Source organism: Capsicum annuum, chromosome 1 (assembly GCF_002878395.1).
Source record: "Capsicum annuum cultivar UCD-10X-F1 chromosome 1, UCD10Xv1.1, whole genome shotgun sequence".
Lineage (NCBI taxonomy): Eukaryota > Viridiplantae > Streptophyta > Magnoliopsida > Solanales > Solanaceae > Capsicum > Capsicum annuum.
Window position 1 is genome coordinate 8010993 of NC_061111.1, and position 19872 is coordinate 8030864.

General features: G+C 34.0%; 2 protein-coding genes across 3 annotated transcripts; one reads left to right on the forward strand and one right to left on the reverse strand.

Moving 5' to 3' along the window:
• The first annotated feature begins 10315 nt into the window (after window positions 1-10315).
• On the forward strand, window positions 10316-14690 carry LOC107866497 (putative transferase At4g12130, mitochondrial). The gene is made up of 5 exons (XM_016712542.2): window positions 10316-11295; window positions 13069-13316; window positions 13623-13721; window positions 13991-14149; window positions 14231-14690. Exons 1-5 carry the CDS (start codon window positions 10856-10858, stop codon window positions 14467-14469), a joined length of 1185 nt encoding a protein of 394 aa, XP_016568028.1. The 5' UTR covers window positions 10316-10855; the 3' UTR covers window positions 14470-14690.
• Window positions 14691-14857: 167 nt separating this feature from the next.
• Window positions 14858-19296, reverse strand: LOC107866482 (pentatricopeptide repeat-containing protein At4g37170). 2 transcript variants are annotated; one of them, XM_016712536.2, is made up of 2 exons: window positions 16977-19296; window positions 14858-15649 (listed from the first exon to the last, which is right to left on the reverse strand). In XM_016712536.2, exon 1 carries the CDS (start codon window positions 19098-19100, stop codon window positions 17037-17039), a length of 2064 nt encoding a protein of 687 aa, XP_016568022.1. In that variant the 5' UTR covers window positions 19101-19296; the 3' UTR covers window positions 14858-15649; window positions 16977-17036. The 2 variants fall into 2 exon arrangements, with proteins under 2 accessions (XP_016568022.1, XP_016568019.1); XM_016712533.2 differs by having other exon boundaries at window positions 16353-19296.
• Window positions 19297-19872: the final 576 nt, after the last annotated feature.

Here is a 19872-nt window from a genome sequence, read left to right on the forward strand (position 1 = left end):
CTTCAACTTTGCTTGTTTCACTACAAAAAGAAATTTTTTCTTAGCCAAACTACCAATCCCCTTCTCACTCATATGACTCAACCTTCTATTTCATAACTCTGATGAAGTATCATTCTCCACCAAGTTTATCAAGCCTCTAGAGGTAGAGTCCTGAAATACGTACAAGTTAGACAACTTGTCACCTCGAGCTACAAACATCGAACCTCTAGTAAGCTTTCACTGGCCAGCACCAAGGGTGTTAACATAACCCTCATTATCAAGGTTCTCTATCGAAATTAAATTCAGGCAAACATCTGGAGCATGTTTGATATTATTGAGAACTAGTTTTGAACCATTGTTACTTTCCAAACAAATAATGTCAATGCCAAGTACTTTAACTGCATCATTATTGCTCATTTTTAATATCCCAAAATTACCTGGAGTATAAGAAGAAAATAATTTCTTCTTTGGCATAACATGAGAAGTAGCATCAGAATCCATAAACCAACTATACTCATCACGAACAAGATTAATGGCATTCTCACCACAAAAAACAAGAAGATCATCATTAGTAACAACATCAACACGATTTTCATTATCGTCTTCTTTCTTTTGTCGTCTCATATCTCTCTTATTCTTGTAACAATATTTCATGATATGCCCCTTTTTATTGCATTAGTCACATGCAACATTCTTGAATTTGGACCTCGACTTGCTTCTACTTTTATCTCTATCATTCGGCTCTCTAAACTTGTTTCTCCCCCCTCTTCAGTAACCTAAACATCAGAGTGTGAAGATGAAGAAGATGAGACCTGAGATCTTCTTCTCATTTCTTCATTCAAGACACCACTCTTAACATATTCCATAGTTACAACATCACCGGGAGGAGAATTAGTCAAAAAAACTCGAAGAGTTTTTCAAGATTCAGGCAGAGTATTAAGAAGTTAAAATCCCTGAATTTCTTCATCAAACTTTACACCTATTCCGGAAAGTTGATCAAGGACACCCTGAAAATCATTAATATGATCAGATTTAGGGCTGACCTCTTCATACCTGATATTCATCAATTGCTTAAGTAGGAGCAACTTGTTATTGTTAGTCTTCGAAGCATAAAGTGTCTTGAGCCTGTCCCATAAACTTCTGACATGTGTCTCATTCACAATATGATTTCTATTATTATTTTCAACCCATTGTATGATATAACCACAAACCTGTAAGTGCTCAAATTTCCAATCCTTATCTGTCATAGATTGAGGTTTAGTAGATGCAAACATAGGTAAATGCATTTTCTTGACAAAGAGAAGATCTTTCATCTTGCCTTTTCAAGTATGGTAGTTACTACCATTCAAACACACCATCTTGCTCATATTTGCCTCCATTATTTAAATCGATAATCAACAACAACCAACGCTCTGATATCACTTTGTTGGTAAAGGCAAGGGCACAATCAAAATGTCCGACAGGGTAGCAGCGGAAGAATATCTAAATCTAAACTTTCCCTTTCAATTTGAACTAAGAGGAGACAAGAAAATCCAAGCAAAATAAAGTAATATGGAAGGAAATAAATCAATCACACAAAGACGACAAGACAAGAAAAAAACAAGAACAAGAGACACGAAATTTACGTGGAAAATCTTTCGGTGGAAAGAGTAAAAAATTACGGGATCAAAATCTACACTATAATCACCAAGAGTTACAATATTGTTCTCCAAAATGACCATCAAACAAGTGTCAAACAACAAGCAACAATACATAAACCACAACACTAAAAACTAGAGAAATAAAGGAGCGAAAGTACCAAAACACAGCTACTGTTTGGGAATGAAGAACAGGAGCTACAGGCCACCAAATCCTCCTCCGTCAATTCCTAATCAAAGATTGAGATGAGAGGAACAAGTTGTCCAAAAATTAGTTCAATCGAACAAGAAACGAAGTGGGAATAAGCGGTATTTCCATGGGCTTGGTATCGTGTTCATATCGTTGTATTGAATGATCCCGATCGATTACTTTCTGTTCATATAATGCATACAACTCTGGTTGCTGTTTGGGCCGGTTCGATGGCTCTGTATGAATTAACGATTTTTTATCCTTCTGATCCTGTTCTTGGTCCAATGTGCCTGTCATGGAATAGATGAAATAAATCAAAAAATAAATTTTTATTCAAGAATGAAATCTTATTGGAACTGTCCATGTCCGGTTCATCCTTCAGTACCATATCACATCCCAGATCTGATGAAATAGGATGTCTTGAGACAGTATTTTGTAAATACGTAATTATCATGAATATATTAACCATTTCTTTATTTTTCGGTCGTCTGGAAGGGACAAAAGAAAGGTCTTGTCGTTTCTTTGCAATTTGAAGTTGACTGCTGTGACTGAAAAATTTAGGTGAAAATCAACTTTGTTTTTCTCTCTTTGACTGTTGAAAACTCTCTTTTGTGATGATAAAATAAGAACTAAAAAAATCTATATATATGCCCCATAGTAATGGGTCTATGGGCAAAAGTGGATTGGTCCAAATTGGACTTTATTTATCCACATAGGAAGGGAAAAAGACCCATGAACCAACATACTCCCCGTTGTAATTATCATGTAAGATGTTGGAATTAGAAAACTTACAAAATGTACATATAAAAGAGACATTCTTTTCAAGACAGACATTCTTATTATTATAAAAAAGAGTAAATACATAATTACCCCTCTGATGATGGCTGAAATTTTCAAAAAGACACCTAAACTATCCTTTCGACCTATTACCCCACGAATTTTACCTAAACCGTTGTAAATGGACCATTTTGACCAAAATTTTGACCCTGCGTGTCTACACGTAGCTGAAGCACGTGAATGAAACAAAAAGTTGAACCAACGAATTAAAATGTGCCACGTGTAATAAAAAGGACCCACTTTTTAAATTTTGTATTTTAGATTTCTTCTTTCTTCATTTTTCGTCTTCTTCCTTCATTTCATCTTCTTCATTTGCCATCTTCTTCATTTTCCATCTTCTTCCTTCGTTTCTTCTTCTACTTCCTTCTTCTTCTTCTTCTTCTTCTTCTTCTTCTTCTTCTTCTTCTTCTTCTTTTTTTCTTCTCCATTAATTGTGTCACTCGATTTTCTCCGAAGTTAAAACTTTTAGTTTCCGCCAAATATTCATAAACCATCAATGAAGATTGATGGAGAAGAAAAAGAAGGAAGAAATTACTCCGTCCTAATGAGTAATGAGATTTCAATACCATTGTCTTCTTCAATTCCTCCATTAAAGCTCCATTAATGGAGTTTTATGATTCAAGTAAATGGTGTTGAAGACGGAAAATAAATTTAATCACAAAATGGAAAATTGATTTCACAACTTTTAAACAAATAAAGAAGATATTAAAGTCAATACATGATTTTGTACCAACTAGTTCGATTCATTAAGGAGAATTTTTTTTCCAGAAATTTTCTAGCTTCAATGGAGAATTGGGGAAAAGGAAGAGAAAAAGAGAGTAATGGCTGTTAATGGAGAATTGGGGAAGAAGAAATGAAGATTGATTAATGAAGAATTGAGGAAGAAGATATGAAGATTGATTAATAGAGAATTGGAGAAGAAGAAATTAAAGTTAATTAATTGATAAATAAAATTAAAAGGAAAATTTTATTAAAAAATATAAAAAAATGAAATTAAACGTATTTACACGTGGCAACACTTGATTGGCGTGTGCATTGCACTCTCTTTAGTGTGACTGAAATTCAGCAAAAAATGGTGTATTTGCAAAGGAATAAACAAGAACCGTGGGATAATAGGTCGAATTCAAAGTTTAAGTGTCTTTTTGAAAATCTCGGCCAACATCAGAGGGTAATTATGTATTTACTCCATAAAAAGTGACTTAAAAATAAAATAAAATAAAGAAAGATCAGTTCACTAATAATTTTTTCAAAAATTTAATTAGTGATCATATGTGCAAAGTGTCGTTTTAATTTTAGGTCCACTTTTAGGTCATTGACACACTACATTGTGATGAAACCCTACCATATTAAGATTAGCACTAATTAAACCCACTTAATTGTGTCACTATCACTATATATGTTTGCAACTTAATTTTTCAACCCCTCAACTATGCTGTATCAATCATTAAAAATTGAAAATTCTTCTTAATACAAGTTTAATCCGCTCATATGATCCTTAATTACTTTTTAGGTAGGGGCGGCGAGAAGGATGGATTTATAATGATGGTGACACCTCATCTTTTTATTTATGAAACAAAATAAAAATATAATCCTGACTCGATTTACGGCACCAGAACCCCAACAGACTCAGTCTACGCTCCAATCCCTCCAACCAAGCCCCCTGCCCCCATCGGGTTCAGTTTTACATATTATCGGTTCGGTTTATCGGTTTTCAATTTTTAAATATGCTAAATCAATAACCAAATCAATAAGATATTTTTTATCGGTTTTCGGTTTATCGATTTTTAGTTCTTAACGGTTTGATTTTTGGTTTAACCAATAAGAAAATACTCATAAAATAGAAATAGTAGTAACTAATATGAAAAATAATCGAATCTTAGTTGCAAACAAAAATCCTACATAATGTGTTTTAATTTACAAAAATCTTCAAGTTTAAACTATATGTTGTTAGGAGAAATTAAGAGTTTGTATAATTGAAATAATAGGTTTGTTAATTTGTAGAGATTAAAGAGAAATTAAGAGAAATATCTACTAAGTCATATATATATTCTTATTGGGTTATCGGTTTACACAATAACCCAATAAGAAAAAATCGAACCGAACCAATAACCCAATAATTTTTGTTTATAAAACCATTAAAAAATCGTTAACCTGATAACCAATAACAATAAATCAATAACATTTTTATCGGTTCGGTTTATCGGTCGGTTCGATTTTTACATGTTCGGTTTATCGGTCGGTTCGATTTTTGCATAGCCCTAGTCATATATCAATAATACAATAGCTTTTGAAAGTTGCTCATTCGTTCTGTAGTAGTGATTCAATTCACTTTGTATAAGTTGTTATATCACCAACACAAAACGAATTTAATAAATTGATGTAACACTAATACATAGTGAATTTCAGAAACTCTAGCTACATTTGATAATCATCCAAACTATCGATATTTCGGAAATTTTCTCTTTGAAATATATAATGAACATAAATATATCATATCATAATAATAATTGTTGGCTAGAATTTTTTAAGCAGCCGGCAAAAAGTTGATGTAATGATGATTGGAATTTAAAAGTTAATTATATTACTAAATTCTCTGAAATGGACCTTATATTACAATAATGTAATTACACATGACTAGCTGTAATCTTTATTCTAATTAATCGGATATGCACAAACAAATGAAGACACTAACAAACAAGATGATGTAACTGGAAATTAAATCCAAGTTTACCATGGTTTTATTTAATTTAAAATTATATTGAATTTTGGTTAGTTATTGGGTTGTCATACACTCTTCACCATAGTTGAAAAATGTTAATTGACCTAGAAAACCTCTGGTTTGTTTTAGTACACGGATTTGTTTAACTTGGAAAATGTAATGGCAAATGCTAATTAAATAATTAATCTTACTTTGAAAATTTTAATGATTTCCTTTGCAAGAATGCACAATTTGATTAGGGAACCAACATGTAGTTTATCTATAAGATAGGCCGTGTTGCACAAGTTGAGTTTTTCTTTGTTTTTGTTGTTTTGATAATCATAATGTTCAGAACAATTTACACACTTCTACTAATTTTATAAAATGTTTGTCACTTTTCATCAACAACATCATTTTAAGTTTGTTTTCTTATTTAATAATAATCTTAATGTTCTGATCAATTTGCACATACCTCGATTAATTTCATGAAATACTTGTCACTTCCTACCAACAACATTTTTTCAAATTGAGTTTTTTATTATTTAATAATCATAATATTCAAACCAGTTTATACAACCTAGATTAATTTCATGATATACTTATCACGTCCTCCCAACAACATTTTTCTGTCTTTTTTCATTGAGAGACCCAATAGATGAAGGGAAACGTGAGAATTAAACCAATATTTCTTATATATGGTACACTAGTATCAATAAATATTACACTAAACTTAAGGGTTGATGATACATAACTTGAGCTTAATTTGCCATTCTGTTTAAGACCTTCATGTCGTCCAACATTGTTGACCAGATAAAGTCATAAAATAGAAAGAAAATATACTGAGTACATGTTTTGTTCTTAAACAATAATGATGAGATTTACCAACATGGGTTGTGGTGCGGGCGGATGAGGCTACTTCATCCTTAATCAGAGGTCGGGTGTTCGATCCTGGACATGAAGAAAACTCTGTTGGGAGTGCTACCCCGAATGGGATCCTACCCAGTATGAATCCGAATTAGTTGGACTTCAATGCGGATACCGAACAGCAAATGAGAAACCAAAAAACAATAATGATGAGATTTTATCAACAAATTGAAATAAAATCAAAAAGTATCTCTCACAGACGTAATGAAAATTTTGGTTTGAAAAAACAAAGTAATATTCTTTACGTTTCCTCCTTACGTTCCGACGAATTCCACCTTTTATCTTTAAACTTAGATACTCATATTAGATAATCATGTCTGTGCAAGGTACGCCCATTTTGGCAATACTAATATGTAAAAGTGATCCAACTTTAGGGAAGATTATTTCCTATTTGTTTTAATTGTTTAGTATAAGATTAAAAGAAATGAAATGTAATACAATGAATTGCTGTTAACATAATATATATATATTCAGTGTACTCACTTAATAAAGAACAAAAAAAATATTTATAAAAAAAATAATATCATGTATAATTCAATTATAAAGGCCTAAATAAAAATATTATTAAAATAATATATGAGGACAAAACTAATATATATAAGAAAAATAATATGCATGTGTAACCATTTTATTGCATCATAAGAATGAGGATAAAACAAATAAATATAAGGAAAAAATCATATGCAAATGCATGTGTAACCATTTTATTTACTACTATATATAAGTGAAGGTTGAGACGATTAAAATTACCGAAATACCCTTGGTAGTTACCCCAACCTTCACTTATATATAGTAGTGAAGCAAAGTGAAAAGTAATATACATGTGTAACTATTTTATTGCATCATAAAAATGAGGACTAAACTAATAAATATAAGGGGAAAATCATATGCATGTGTAACCATTTTATTTACTATTATATGTAAGTGAAGGTTGGGGTGACTAAAATTACCGAAATACCTTTGGTAGTCACCTCAACCTTCACTTATATATAGTAGCAATAGTAATTTATTAGTTTTATCATCATTTTTATGGTGCAGTAAAATGGTTACATATGCTTATTGTTTTTTGCTTATATTTATTAGTTTTGTCCTTATATATTATTTTAATAATATTTTTACTTAGACCTTTGTAATTGAATTATACATGGTAGTATTTTTTTATAATATTTTTTCGTTCATTAATAAATAATTACCAAGGGTATTTCAGTAATTTTATAGTGCAATAAAATGGTTACACATGCATATTATTTTTTTCTTATATTTATTAGTTTTGTCCTTATTTTTATGGTGCAATAAAATGGTTAGACATGCATATTATTTTTTTCTTATATTTATTTAATATTATTTTCATTTAGACCTTTGTAATTGAATTATACATGGTAGTAATTTTTTATAAATATCTTTTTATTCCTCATTAAATTACCTGTTTTTTATATTTCAAGGGTATTTCGATAATTTTATGGTGTAATAAAATGGCTACACATGCATATTGGTTTTTCCTTATATTTATTAATTTTGTCGTCATTTTTATGAGGCAGTAAAATGATTACACATGCATATTATTTTTTCTTATATTTATTAGTTTTGTCCTCATGTATTGTTTTAATAATATTTTTATTTAGACCTTTGTAGTTAAGTTATATATGGTAAAAATTTTTTATAAATATCTTTTTGTTCCTTATTAAATGACTACCAAAGGTATTTTGGTAATTTTATGGTGCAATAAATATTTCGAAATCGATGTATGTCCATATGCATGTGTAACCATTTTATTTACTATTATATATAAGTGAAGGTTGGGTGACTAAAATTATTAAAATACCCTTGATAGTAGTAATAAAGTAATAATAATAATAATAATAATAATAATAATAATAATAATAATAATAATAAAGAAAAATTGAATATATAATTAAAAGTTTGATAGTATCACAAAAGTTAAATTAGTATTTTTGTTCTCATTTTTATGATGCCATTTTATATGATGCAATAAAATGGTCAGACATGCATATTACTTTTTTCTTATATTTGTTAGTTTTGTCCTTATGTATTATTTTAATAATATTTTTATTTAGACATTTGTAATTGAATTATACATGATAGTAATTTTTTATAAATATTTTTCGTTCCTTATTAAATTACCAGTTTTTTAAACCCCAAGAGTATTTTGGTAATTTTTATGGTGCAATATTGGTAGTACCGTAAAAGACAAATTAGTAGTTTTGTCTTCATTTTTATGGTGCAATAAAATGGTTAGACCTGCATATTGTTCTTTTCTTATATTTATTAGTTTTGTTCTCATGTATTATTTTAATAATATTTTTACTTAAATCTTTGTAATTGAATTATACATTAAGTAATTTCTTATAAATATCTTTTTTTTCCTTATTAAATGACATATTTTTTATACCCCAAGGATATTTGGGTGATTTTATGATGTAATAAAATAGTTACACATGCATATTGCTTTTTCCTTATAGTTATTAGTTTTATCGTCATTTTTACGGTTCAATAAAATGGTTACACATGCATATTACTTTTTTCTTATATTTATTAGTTTTGTCCTCGTGTATTATTTTAATAATATTTTTATTTAGACCTTTGTAATTGAATTATACATGGTAGTATTTTTTTACAAATATCTTTTTGTTCTTTATTAAATTACCGATTTTTAATACCCCAAGGGTACTTCGATAATTTTATGATGCAATAAAATGGTTACACATGCATATTGCTTTTTCATTATATTTATTAGTTTTATCCTCATGTATTATTTTAATAATATTTTTATTTAAACCTTTGTAATTGAATTATACATAGTAGTAATTCTTTATAAATATCTTTTTGTTTCTTATTAAATGACTACTAAGGATATTTTAGTAATTTTATTGTGTAATAAATATTTTGAAATCGATGTAAGTCCATATGTATGTGTAATCATTTTAGTTAGTACTATATATGTGTGAAGGTTGGATGACTAAAATTACTAAATTATCCTTGATAGTAGTAATAAAGTAATAGTAGTAGTAGTAATAGTAATAATAGTAGTAGTAATAATAATAATAGTAGTAGTAATAATAACAATAACAACAACAACAATAATAACAACAACAACAGTAATAGTAATAGTTACAAAAATAGGAGTAATATATAAGTAAAGATTTGATAGTACCATAAAAGACAAATTAGTAGTAAACCAAATCTTTACTTATATACTATATAAATATAAAATATAATAATAGAAATAAATGCAACTTAATTATTTTTCTTTGAAAAATTTTAATTGCTTGATTAATTTATTTTCATCCCCTGCCCTAAGTTAAAAAAAGGTTTCTTTTATACAGTTTCTGTATGTGGGGTTAAAGCAAAGAAAAATTAGATAGAATAGAAAATATTAAATCATAATTATCAATGGTAATACTTAAGATGATTGTATATTTGTATATTTAAATATTTCGAGGCTCATATAAAAAAAATTAATTTCGTGAGAAGAAGGGTGTGGGGTGGGGGTGGGGGTGGGGTGGGGGGGAAGCTAAGTATGTTCGAGTAGTCTTCATATTTTATTTTTTTGGATTTTTTATTTGATGTTCGGTATCCGCATTAGAATTCGATTAAACTGAATTCGCGCCGCGTAGAGCCCTATTTGGAGGAAAGCGCTCCCTACTAAGAATTTTTTTATACTCAGAACTCAAACCCAAGATCTCTGATTAAGGAAGGAGCAGTCTCATCCGCTGCACCACATGTTTTTGATGGTGAATAGTTTTCATATTGATTGGTTTGAAGTTGATGATCACTCGACCAAGCACGTTAGCGCAATACTATGGAGAAGGCCTATGCAACGAAAATGCCTGGCCATCATTAAACTAAGCCCAACTTCATGCAAGAAGGCCTTTCAAATCTGTCCAAATTCAAAGTCCGTCAACAATATATGAAATCATGTAAAAAATTCGAGTCCGTCCAAATGGTGTTCTAAATGCAAGTAGCTTTAGCCCATGATTCAAGAAATCCAAAATTAATTAGTATAAATAACATAAATATTGGTTCTTCCATATTTTTGTTACTTTATTCTCTTTCCCTATTAATATCTATAGCATAGTCGATACATACATAATATTTTGTGTATATACTTGCATAATTTTTAGAATTAATTAAGCATGCTATTCCTATCTTTTAGGTCTAATTTCGAGTCAATTTTGAGAATCATATACAAATCTCAAAGCAAATTGATATTTGTATACAATCTTTCATTTGTCCATTTAGCTATTAAATTGTAGCTGTATTTTTAATTAGACAAATTTTAGCTTTAACACGTTATTCACTGCTTAAATATCTAGTAATTATTTCTGAAATTTTACAGAAAGAAACCATAATTTTGAGAAGTTCGGGACGTGTTTTTAAGCTAAAATATAAAATAAGAATAAGTCAAAATTGATAAAAACACATTTGTCTGGAGAATTTCGTCGAACACCCAACTTCCCTCCCTAGTCACCACGTAGCACTGTCTAAAATCCACGTGTCCCCGAACCAAATTCTCATATACCCGCCATCCCCCACAACCTCCCGCCACCGCCACCGCCGCTCGCCGCCGCAATGTACCGTTTCAAACAATCTCTTCACTTCTTCAAAAAACCCAATTCAACTATCAGACGCTTCTCCAATCTCCAAAATGCCGGGCCAATGGCTTCCCAACTCAAGACCCGATCCGTTATCCGTTTCACCGGACCCGAAACCGTTAAATTCCTCCAAGGTCTTGTTACCAATGATGTACGGAGGTTAATCAATTCACAACCCGAAGATAGGACAAATTTGACTGCTACGAATGTCCCGTTTGTTTCGGTTCCGCCGGTTTATGCTGCTTTATTGACTCCTCAAGGAAGGTTTTTGTTTGATATGTTTCTGTATAGGCCGGCTAAGGGTGTTGAGATGCTTGATAAGGATGGGTCTGGACCAGGAGCGGAGAATGAGGAGGTGGAAGTGTTTGCTGATGTTGATGGAAGTGAATTGGATGAGCTAATGCAGACGCTGAAAAAGTGAGTGTAAATCATTTTGATTATTTAATGTAAGTTAATTGTGCCTTTGCGTAACTGGTAAAGTTGCAGCTGTGTTACTGGGAGGTTACGAGTTCAAGCTGTGGAAACGGCCTCCGTTAGAAATGTAGAAATGTAGGGTAAGGCTGTCGGCTTACAATAGACCTCTGCGGTCCGGCTCTTCTTAGACCCGTGCCTAGCAGGAGCTTTAGTGCATTAGGTCCAGGCCAGGCCATGATTGGGGTGGTGGATGGAATTGTTTGCTGATGTATGAGTCATTTTGCATATTAAATACAAGTTAATTGGAACATTTTTATTGAAACAAGGCTTAGTTCGAGTATCTAAGTAGAATAGCGTGACAAGTTGAGAGGCTAGCTATGTATTAAGCTTAAAAAATATAACTCGTCACAGGCACATGACTTGATTTTTATAGAATTGTACAAGTTTCAATGTTTTGGTCAAATTATCGAGAAGTAGCTTTTAGGAACTAGCAAATGTGCATCCCTTGAACAATGCTAAAACGAGACTATGATGGTACTTCTCTACCTGTAAGAGTTGGTTGAGATTGTTTAGTACTTCACTCCAACACATTTTGCCTGCAGTTTACTTATAGCACAGATATTGAGACATGGTGAGCAAAAGGCTTGGAGCGCAGACAAAAATGTTTCGATGAAAATAGAGTTCAATAAATAGAGCACAATACCTTTGGCTTCATCATGCCATACAAGATAGTTTATGTCAATTTATGTGCTTGTCTTGATAGAAGGTACTGCTGACAGCCTAGTTATGTATTATTAGAGGTTCTGTCATCAGTTTTCTTTCCCTGATAAATAACAGATAAATGGTAGTTATACAGAATTACTAGAACAGAGCTAGCCTAATTTCCTATCTACCATTAAATAAGAAACAAGAAAAAGTTGGGAGTCAAAAATACGGGGTTGAAGACAGTGTGGAGTAGCATATGGACTTGACTCGTCTCTACTTCTCTAACTCTGTCCTCCAGACCAAATCCATGTTACAAAAGTTGCTATAACCAGGGAAACTATTGTAATGAGAAGTAACACATACCTGGAATCTTCAGTAAGTTAGTGAGAGGTACGTGGCGGAGCAAACTGAGGGAAAAAGAGATCCAATCCATCAGCAAAGACAAGGGTGGTCAACTCCAGCTTTGCTGGTATATTTATTATGTTTCTAAAGTCTTCTGCGTTAAGGGCATGTGCGACATAAGCCTGCGGGAGTAACAATCAAATCAATATGAAGAACCAACCATTGATAACTACCTCAGATAGTAACTAGGATCAGAAGAGAACTACTTAGATGCCTGAACTAGTAAATGCAAGTTGTGGGTTGTATTTATTATGCACGTAGGTATAGACAGACGCTTGAAGGAGCAAAAAACACATTCTCATTTTTTGAGACCAACTTCTCCATCACTGTAAAGGCTCCCAATAAGACTAATTGGTCTATAGTCCTTAAGTTCTAATGCTTGAAATTAAAAGAGGGAGGTGACGGTATTCTATACAAGCTGGACATCCAGAAAGCCTTTGATCAGTTGAACTGCCATACGACAATGTGTCACTATTTCTTTGAATAAGCTGCTGGAATGCTTCATCTAGAAGGCATGCCTGCATTTCCTGGCTATTAGAAAATTCTTGTTTTGAGGGCTTGAAATGGCGAAGTCCGTAAAATTTGTCCTTTCCGATACAATTTCTTTTACCATCACTATTGTATATCTGTTCGACTTTTGTTAAAGATGTGTGTTTATTGTTTATGCAGGTATCGGTTGAGGTCTAAGGTTGATATAGAGAGTGTGGCTGATGATTTCTCTTGCTGGCAGAGGTTTGGCCAAGATTTAGCTCAGAAGTCCTCTGAAGAGCCAGATACTGCCTCCCTTGGATGGGGTGGTGGGTTTGATCCCTCTGGCCAGTCATCTTCACAAGGAAACAATCGTGGATGGCTATGGCACAGAGATCCCAGATTAGATTGCCTTGGATTTAGGGGCATTTTTCCATCCAACACAACTCGTATGTCTTGGTTACTTACCTTTCCAATGCTTCATTTATTTGGTTTTTCTCATTCTGTCCACTAGAAGTTGGTGCAGCCCCATATCCTGCTGATCAGTGTAGACTTGTTATCTGCATCTTCATTGATACGCCTCTTTGATTCAGAAATTTGACTCTGAACAAATTCAGGTTATAGTTAGTACATGGTAGAGTTTAATTACTCATATTTCTACATGATTAAGGCATAAATTTGTGTCTCTTTTCAAGATGCCGTACTAGTCGCAAATCTTTTACCCGCTTGCTCATATATTCTCAAATTTGCTTCAGCACCTTTGGTTGAGGCAGACAAAGAGACGAATGAAGAGAATTATCTTCTGTGGAGGTTGGAGAAGGGAGTTGCAGAAGGCTCAGCTGAGATTCCTAAAGGTGTGCTAAGATTTATCTTATACTAGTGTAGAGTTACTTACTGCTCAACTTTTCAGCCTCTTTCTACGCGATTATTTTATGGGAAACAACTGGTCGAGAATCTTCAAGTATCTGAAATATGGATGTAGAAATTGAGTCCTAAAATGGGTTTCTAACTTTCATTTAATCTTTCCGTTTCTATGTTTCTTTAATCCTCATGAGAATTCTCTGCCGTTGATTTGCTTGAGAAGTTTATAAATGACTATTCTGACCTACAACTCTGTAAGCAGGTGAAGCTGTGCCGCTTGAGTACAATCTTGCTGGTTTAAATGGAATAAGCTTTGATAAAGGATGCTATGTGGGCCAAGAACTCATTGCTCGCACACATCATCGTGGGGTCATTCGCAAAAGGTTGCTTCCCCTCAAGTTTGTGAGTGACAGTGGAAAAGGTAGCTTTCTTATTGTTTTCTAGAGTTCTTCATACTATCTCAGAGTCATTGATGAGAATCCCTTTTCTCCTGATAAACCAGAGGCGGAACAAAAAGTGGCTCCGAAGTCTGAAGTAATTGATGCATCATCTGGAAAGAAAGCAGGAACTGTCACGACTGCCCTTGGAAGCCGCGGTTTGGGTCTTCTGCGCTTGGATGACGCCTTTAAAGGCTCGTTAACAGTACGAGGTCTGGATGATGTCAAGGTCCAGGCAATTAAACCAGATTGGTGGCCTGCTGAATGGTTATCAGATCAACAAGAACAGACCGCAGCTGCATAGAGTGATCCTATTTATTGACTGCTCACATCCTGCCAGAGTTGGCAAAATACTTCTTCCAACTCTCAGAGTTCCGCCTTTTGCAGATCAGTTCTTAGATACGTAAAGCGTAAAGGAATAAGACTGCTCGTCAAACGAGAGAATTTTGTTAAGGCAGTTGATGTTTTGTTGTACAAATGTATTCTGTTCTTGACGTAATAATCGAAATGCCGACCTTGAAATCATGTACTCTGTTGGTGACCACCCAAGCTGTTCTGAGGACCTTGTAATTAGGCAACTTTGGCACGTACGGATTGAGAAGAAGAGAACAGTGTGTCTCCATACTCTATTAGTTTTAGACGTTAGATCTTGAAGTGGACCAAATGTATGCACTTTTTAGAAAGACAGGTCCTTCAAGTTACTCTTATCTTGATAGATTTTTTTCATTAATATATATGAGATTAAAAAAAGAATGCATTTATTACAATATTGGCCCTTAAAAATACATTAAAATACTGCCAAAAGATCAAATAATGGTACTGGTTCATATATCTTCCTCTTTATGTCGTTTGAGCCAGAAGACCTCACAAAGAATTTGTTGAATCTGCCTCATAATGCAATTGATAAGCAAAAACTGCAGCTCTATCACTATGGCACTTGTTCCCCATGGTTAATAATAATGAACAAGCTTCTGACGAAGAAAAAAGAACTTCCGTCGTCTTTTTCAACCACCACTAGACCTGTTCAATTCTTCATTTACCAGGACCATACTTGGGCGTACCATCTGGATCCTCAAGAGTGCAGCTTATTGCAAGTTTAGTTAGCATAGTTGCTTCACTTAGAGAGAATGTTCCCCTGAGATTTGGGTCAATGAAGTTCTCAAAGTTGCAAGATTCAGCTGCATGTCTCATTGAGCAGTCAACAAGTCCTTTACCAGATAGTACTTGAAGGATAATTACTCCAAATGCATATACATCACTCTTTTCTGTGAATCGTCCAGTTGTAATGTATTCAGGAGCCATATATCCAAGTGCAGCACTGACCTTAAGTGCTGGATAGACAACATCATCAACAAGTAGCTTTAGTAGGCCGCAGTCCAGTATTAGAGGTGTGAACTGTTGATCAAGGAGGACTTTTTCCACTGATATGTTGCAATGAACCGTAGAAGGTTTGTCTGGTTCGGAACTGTGCTGATATCCTAGTCCTGTTAGAATGATGCATAACGATAAGTATATAGTCAAAAGGAAATATGAAGGAATCATATTAAGATAGAATGCCAAAAAACATGTGCAAGTCTTCTGTGACACTCACAAAAACAATAGGCTTAAGTTATCCACGCCCTTTTAAGTTGTCCACCATAATTCACTTAAACACTTCAACTCAGTCTTATACCTATCGAAAACCTCCACTACTTAGGAATTGAACCACTTAGACATTCACGGCCATGGATAAATTTAAGGGCCGTAAAGGTAAGTTGAAATAATTTGCCATGTATTGATGGTTTTATTAATTAGAGACCTTAGATATACTAAAACTTGGCTCAAATATCAGCTGCCTATTGTTTCTAATGAACAAGTGAAATTAATGCAGTGATGGTGCAACTTCTGCTGCTATTTCATCTTTACTTAAGTTAATGGCACTGGTCTTGAAACAGTGAACACAGGACAACTACTAAATGACCATATTAATGTGGTTCTTGAGACATGTCCTACTTCTTCCCTTGATGACGAGGAAACTTGAATTTTCAATTAAAGCAATAATTGGCAAGCCTTCGCTGGTCTTCTTTGAAGACACAACAATTACTGCTTGCCCCACAACTATATCTGTAGGTGGCAATAATTTCGATCTTTAGTATTTATATTAATTTGCTCAAGATGTAATGATGAACAAACACAAAGAAGACTAACCTTTTGCTATCCCTTGATGATCATAACTCTCTTGGACCAATCAAGAACATGGTTGCTGTTTAGGTCAACATCAAGATACTGAGAGAGGTTTCCTTTAGAGGTGAAGTGATAGATTAAAAAACACTCGTCCCTCCCCTTTGGACAACACAAAACCTCTTAGCTTGAGGAGGTTTTCATGTTTCGGGGAGGTTAACAAGCTCAATCCTTCCATGAACTCTGTCACCCCTACCTCCTGACCTCCATCCTTTAAGTTATCGGTTCGAGTCACCAAAGAAGCAAAAAGGTGGGAGCTCCTAGGGAGGTTGTCGATTCGAGTCACCAAAGGAGCAAAAAGTGGAAGCTCCTAGGGAGGTTATAGGTTCGAGTCACCAAAGGAGCAAGAAAGTGGGAGCTCCTAGGGAGGTTGTTGGTTCGAGTCACTAAAAGAGCAAAAGGTGGAAAGCTCCTAGGGAAGTTGTTGGTTCAAGTGCTCGAAAAAACAAAAAACGGGAGCTTCTAGGGAAGTTGTCGGTTCAAGTCACTAAAGGAGCAAAAGGTGGGAGCTCCTACGGTGGGATAAAAAAACAAAGAAGCAATTTCCCTCAAAATTAAACAGAAAGATATTTAATTACAAAGGCTAAAAACCTTGTAAACTTGCCATGCTTCCAAGTTCTGGTGGTATACTCCCAGAACTATTGGAAAGAATCACCAATAGTCCTTGCACGAACAACTCCCACCCTCAAAACAGTGAAACCGACTAGAATCCCGCACAATAATTCTTCTCTCTTCTATTTTAGAGATATACTTTATCGCAGTGTGACAATCAACACATGTTCGTAGATTCTTAAAAACCTTTATCTGTGTTCCAGGTGGAGTTGCAATAATTCCGAAGGCGACTGCAAGCTTTTCACTGTGATAGGAGAGATTTTGCTCTTTCTGTTCCTCTTCCACATCATGCAGCACATTGTCTATGTCAGGGACATACCCCTCTTCTTTCATTCTCCTCCAAAGCTCCCCTAAAAAGTCGTATATTTCCTTTGACCTAGGATGTGACCTATCACCGACCAAGAAAACATGGTCTTTTCTCTGCAAATTGATCCAACTTATACCTGGCTTCTTCACCACACCTTTCTCTTCCATGACTTGTCTGATTTTTGCCACTTCAGTCCATTTACCAGCAGTGGCATATATGTTTCCGATGGTAACATAAGTAGCTGCATTTTCAGGCTCTATTTCAAATAATGCTTCAGCTGCTCGCTTTGCTAGTTCAACATTTCCATGGACTCTGCATCCTCCAAGCAAGGAAGCCCACAAGAACTTGTCAGGCTTCATTGGCATCTGACTAATAATCTCTTTGGCCTCCTTAAATCTGCCAAATCGGCTCAGGAGATCAACCACACAAGCATAGTGGTCAGCAGTATGGGTTAGACAATGCTTATCCTTTATTGAATAGAAATATTCAAGCCCTTCATCAACTAAACCTGCATGAGTGCAAGCAGAAAGAACCCCAACAAAAGTAATATGATCAGGCTTAGTGCCAGATTTCAGCAACAAATCAAATAAGTGCAGAGCTTCTCGAGGTTGGCCGTTTTGAGCATAACCATTAATCAGTGAGGTCCAAGAAACTACATCGGGCCTTGGGAGCCACTTAAATACCTTATATGCACTATCTACATTCCCACATTTGGCGTACATATGAACTAAGGTACTTGCTGCAAAGGAACAAGGATCAAATCCAATACGCATCATGTACCCATGTACTTGTTTTCCCATATGCTCTATCGTTTGGTGTGCACATGCATTCAAAACTCCAGCAAAGGTAAAATCATTAGGCCTAATTCCGGATTCCATCAAACATGAAAACAACAAATAACCTTCCTCCCACCTCCCATCTCCAAAATATCTATCAATCATGGCCGTCCACGAAACAATATCCTTATCATTAGTCCTATCAAAAATATGCCTTGCTTCGTCCACGCTCCCACATTTTCCATACATATCACTCAAAGCACTCCAAACAACCGCATCAGAATCCAACCCGGTTCTCACAATATGACCATGAATCTCCTTTCCTAAACGTAAAGACTGAATAGACGCAGAAGCAGCAAGAGCACTCGAAATAGTAAACTTATTACACTTCAAATTCTCATCCCTCTGCATCACTCCATACAATTCCAATGCACATTCAGGCTTATTACACCTCACATAACCCGATATCATCGCGGTCCAAGAAAAATTATCTCTCTCAGGCATTTCATCGAACACCTTCCGAGCTTCATCAATCAAACCCAATTTCGCAAACCCAGAAACCATAATATTCCACGAACACAAATCCCTCTCAGGCATTTCAACAAACAGCTTGTGCGCATCAAAGGGTTTATCGCATTTACAGTAAAAATCAAGAATCCTATTAGAAATGACAACCCCAGGTCTAAAACCTGAACATTTCATACTCTTATGAACTCTTTTTCCTTCATCAAGTGCCCCATTTTCGATACATATACGCAAAAGGGTCGAAAATACTGTCGCTGAAGGACGGATTTCGCGACGTTCTAGCAACTGAATAGCTTCTTTCAAACGTCTTTGTTTGCAAAGAATTTGGAGGGCGTCGTTGAATTTGTTTTCTTTACATAAACGTGTAATCATTTGGTCTTTCTCTTTTTGTTGTGGTGTAGAAAAAGAAGATGAAGATCGAACAGCACATACTGAAGAAGAAGAAGAAGAAGAATGCGAAGTTAGGTTCAGCAATGCTCTAAAACTTGCTCTCATGGTGTTTGTATAGAGTATAGACGTAGTTGCTTTGCTTTCTTGGTGATTTAACTCTAGTCGTTAGACAGCTATTATAGGAGCTTTGTAATTAGTTACTAGTACATAGTGTGTATTACCTTATGATTTGAAGTCTAAGCCTCGAAAGACTCAAAATGTGTCAACCTCTCCCCTCAATGTGAAACTCCCTTCACGTGCTTAGGTTCTAACTGTTTATACATAATTTTCTTTATTAATGAGACTTTTTGAAAAGATGAATACAAAATAATTGATATTTTATTTTATCAAAATTTTATTAAAAAAATATTTTTTTTGTTCAAATATTTGTCATTCATGCTTATATTATTAATCTTGGACTAGACATATATTTATATCTTTTCTATCTTTATGTCTTTTTTCGTTAACTCTCACATTTTATTTATACTTTGTACTTAAACACAATAGACCTTGAAGCTTTTTTACGCTTATTGCTTTTGATAATGTTGTGGAGCACCAATATTATCTTAAGATGTTGGAAAAACTTTTGGTGTCGATTAAGGGATATTATCATATTCAATTGGTTGCTAAAAACATGAACAATACTGAAAAAATAAATATACAGAACAAATAAGAGTTTTAAGCTAATAACTTTACTTTCTAATATGAAGTTTACTTTTAACATTTTTGAACAATTAGTTGTGGTAGCTCAATGGTCCAGAAGGATTTACCTTATGGACTGGTCGTGGGATCGAATTCTCAGTCCAACAATTTTGTTGTTTAAATTTAGTAATATGTT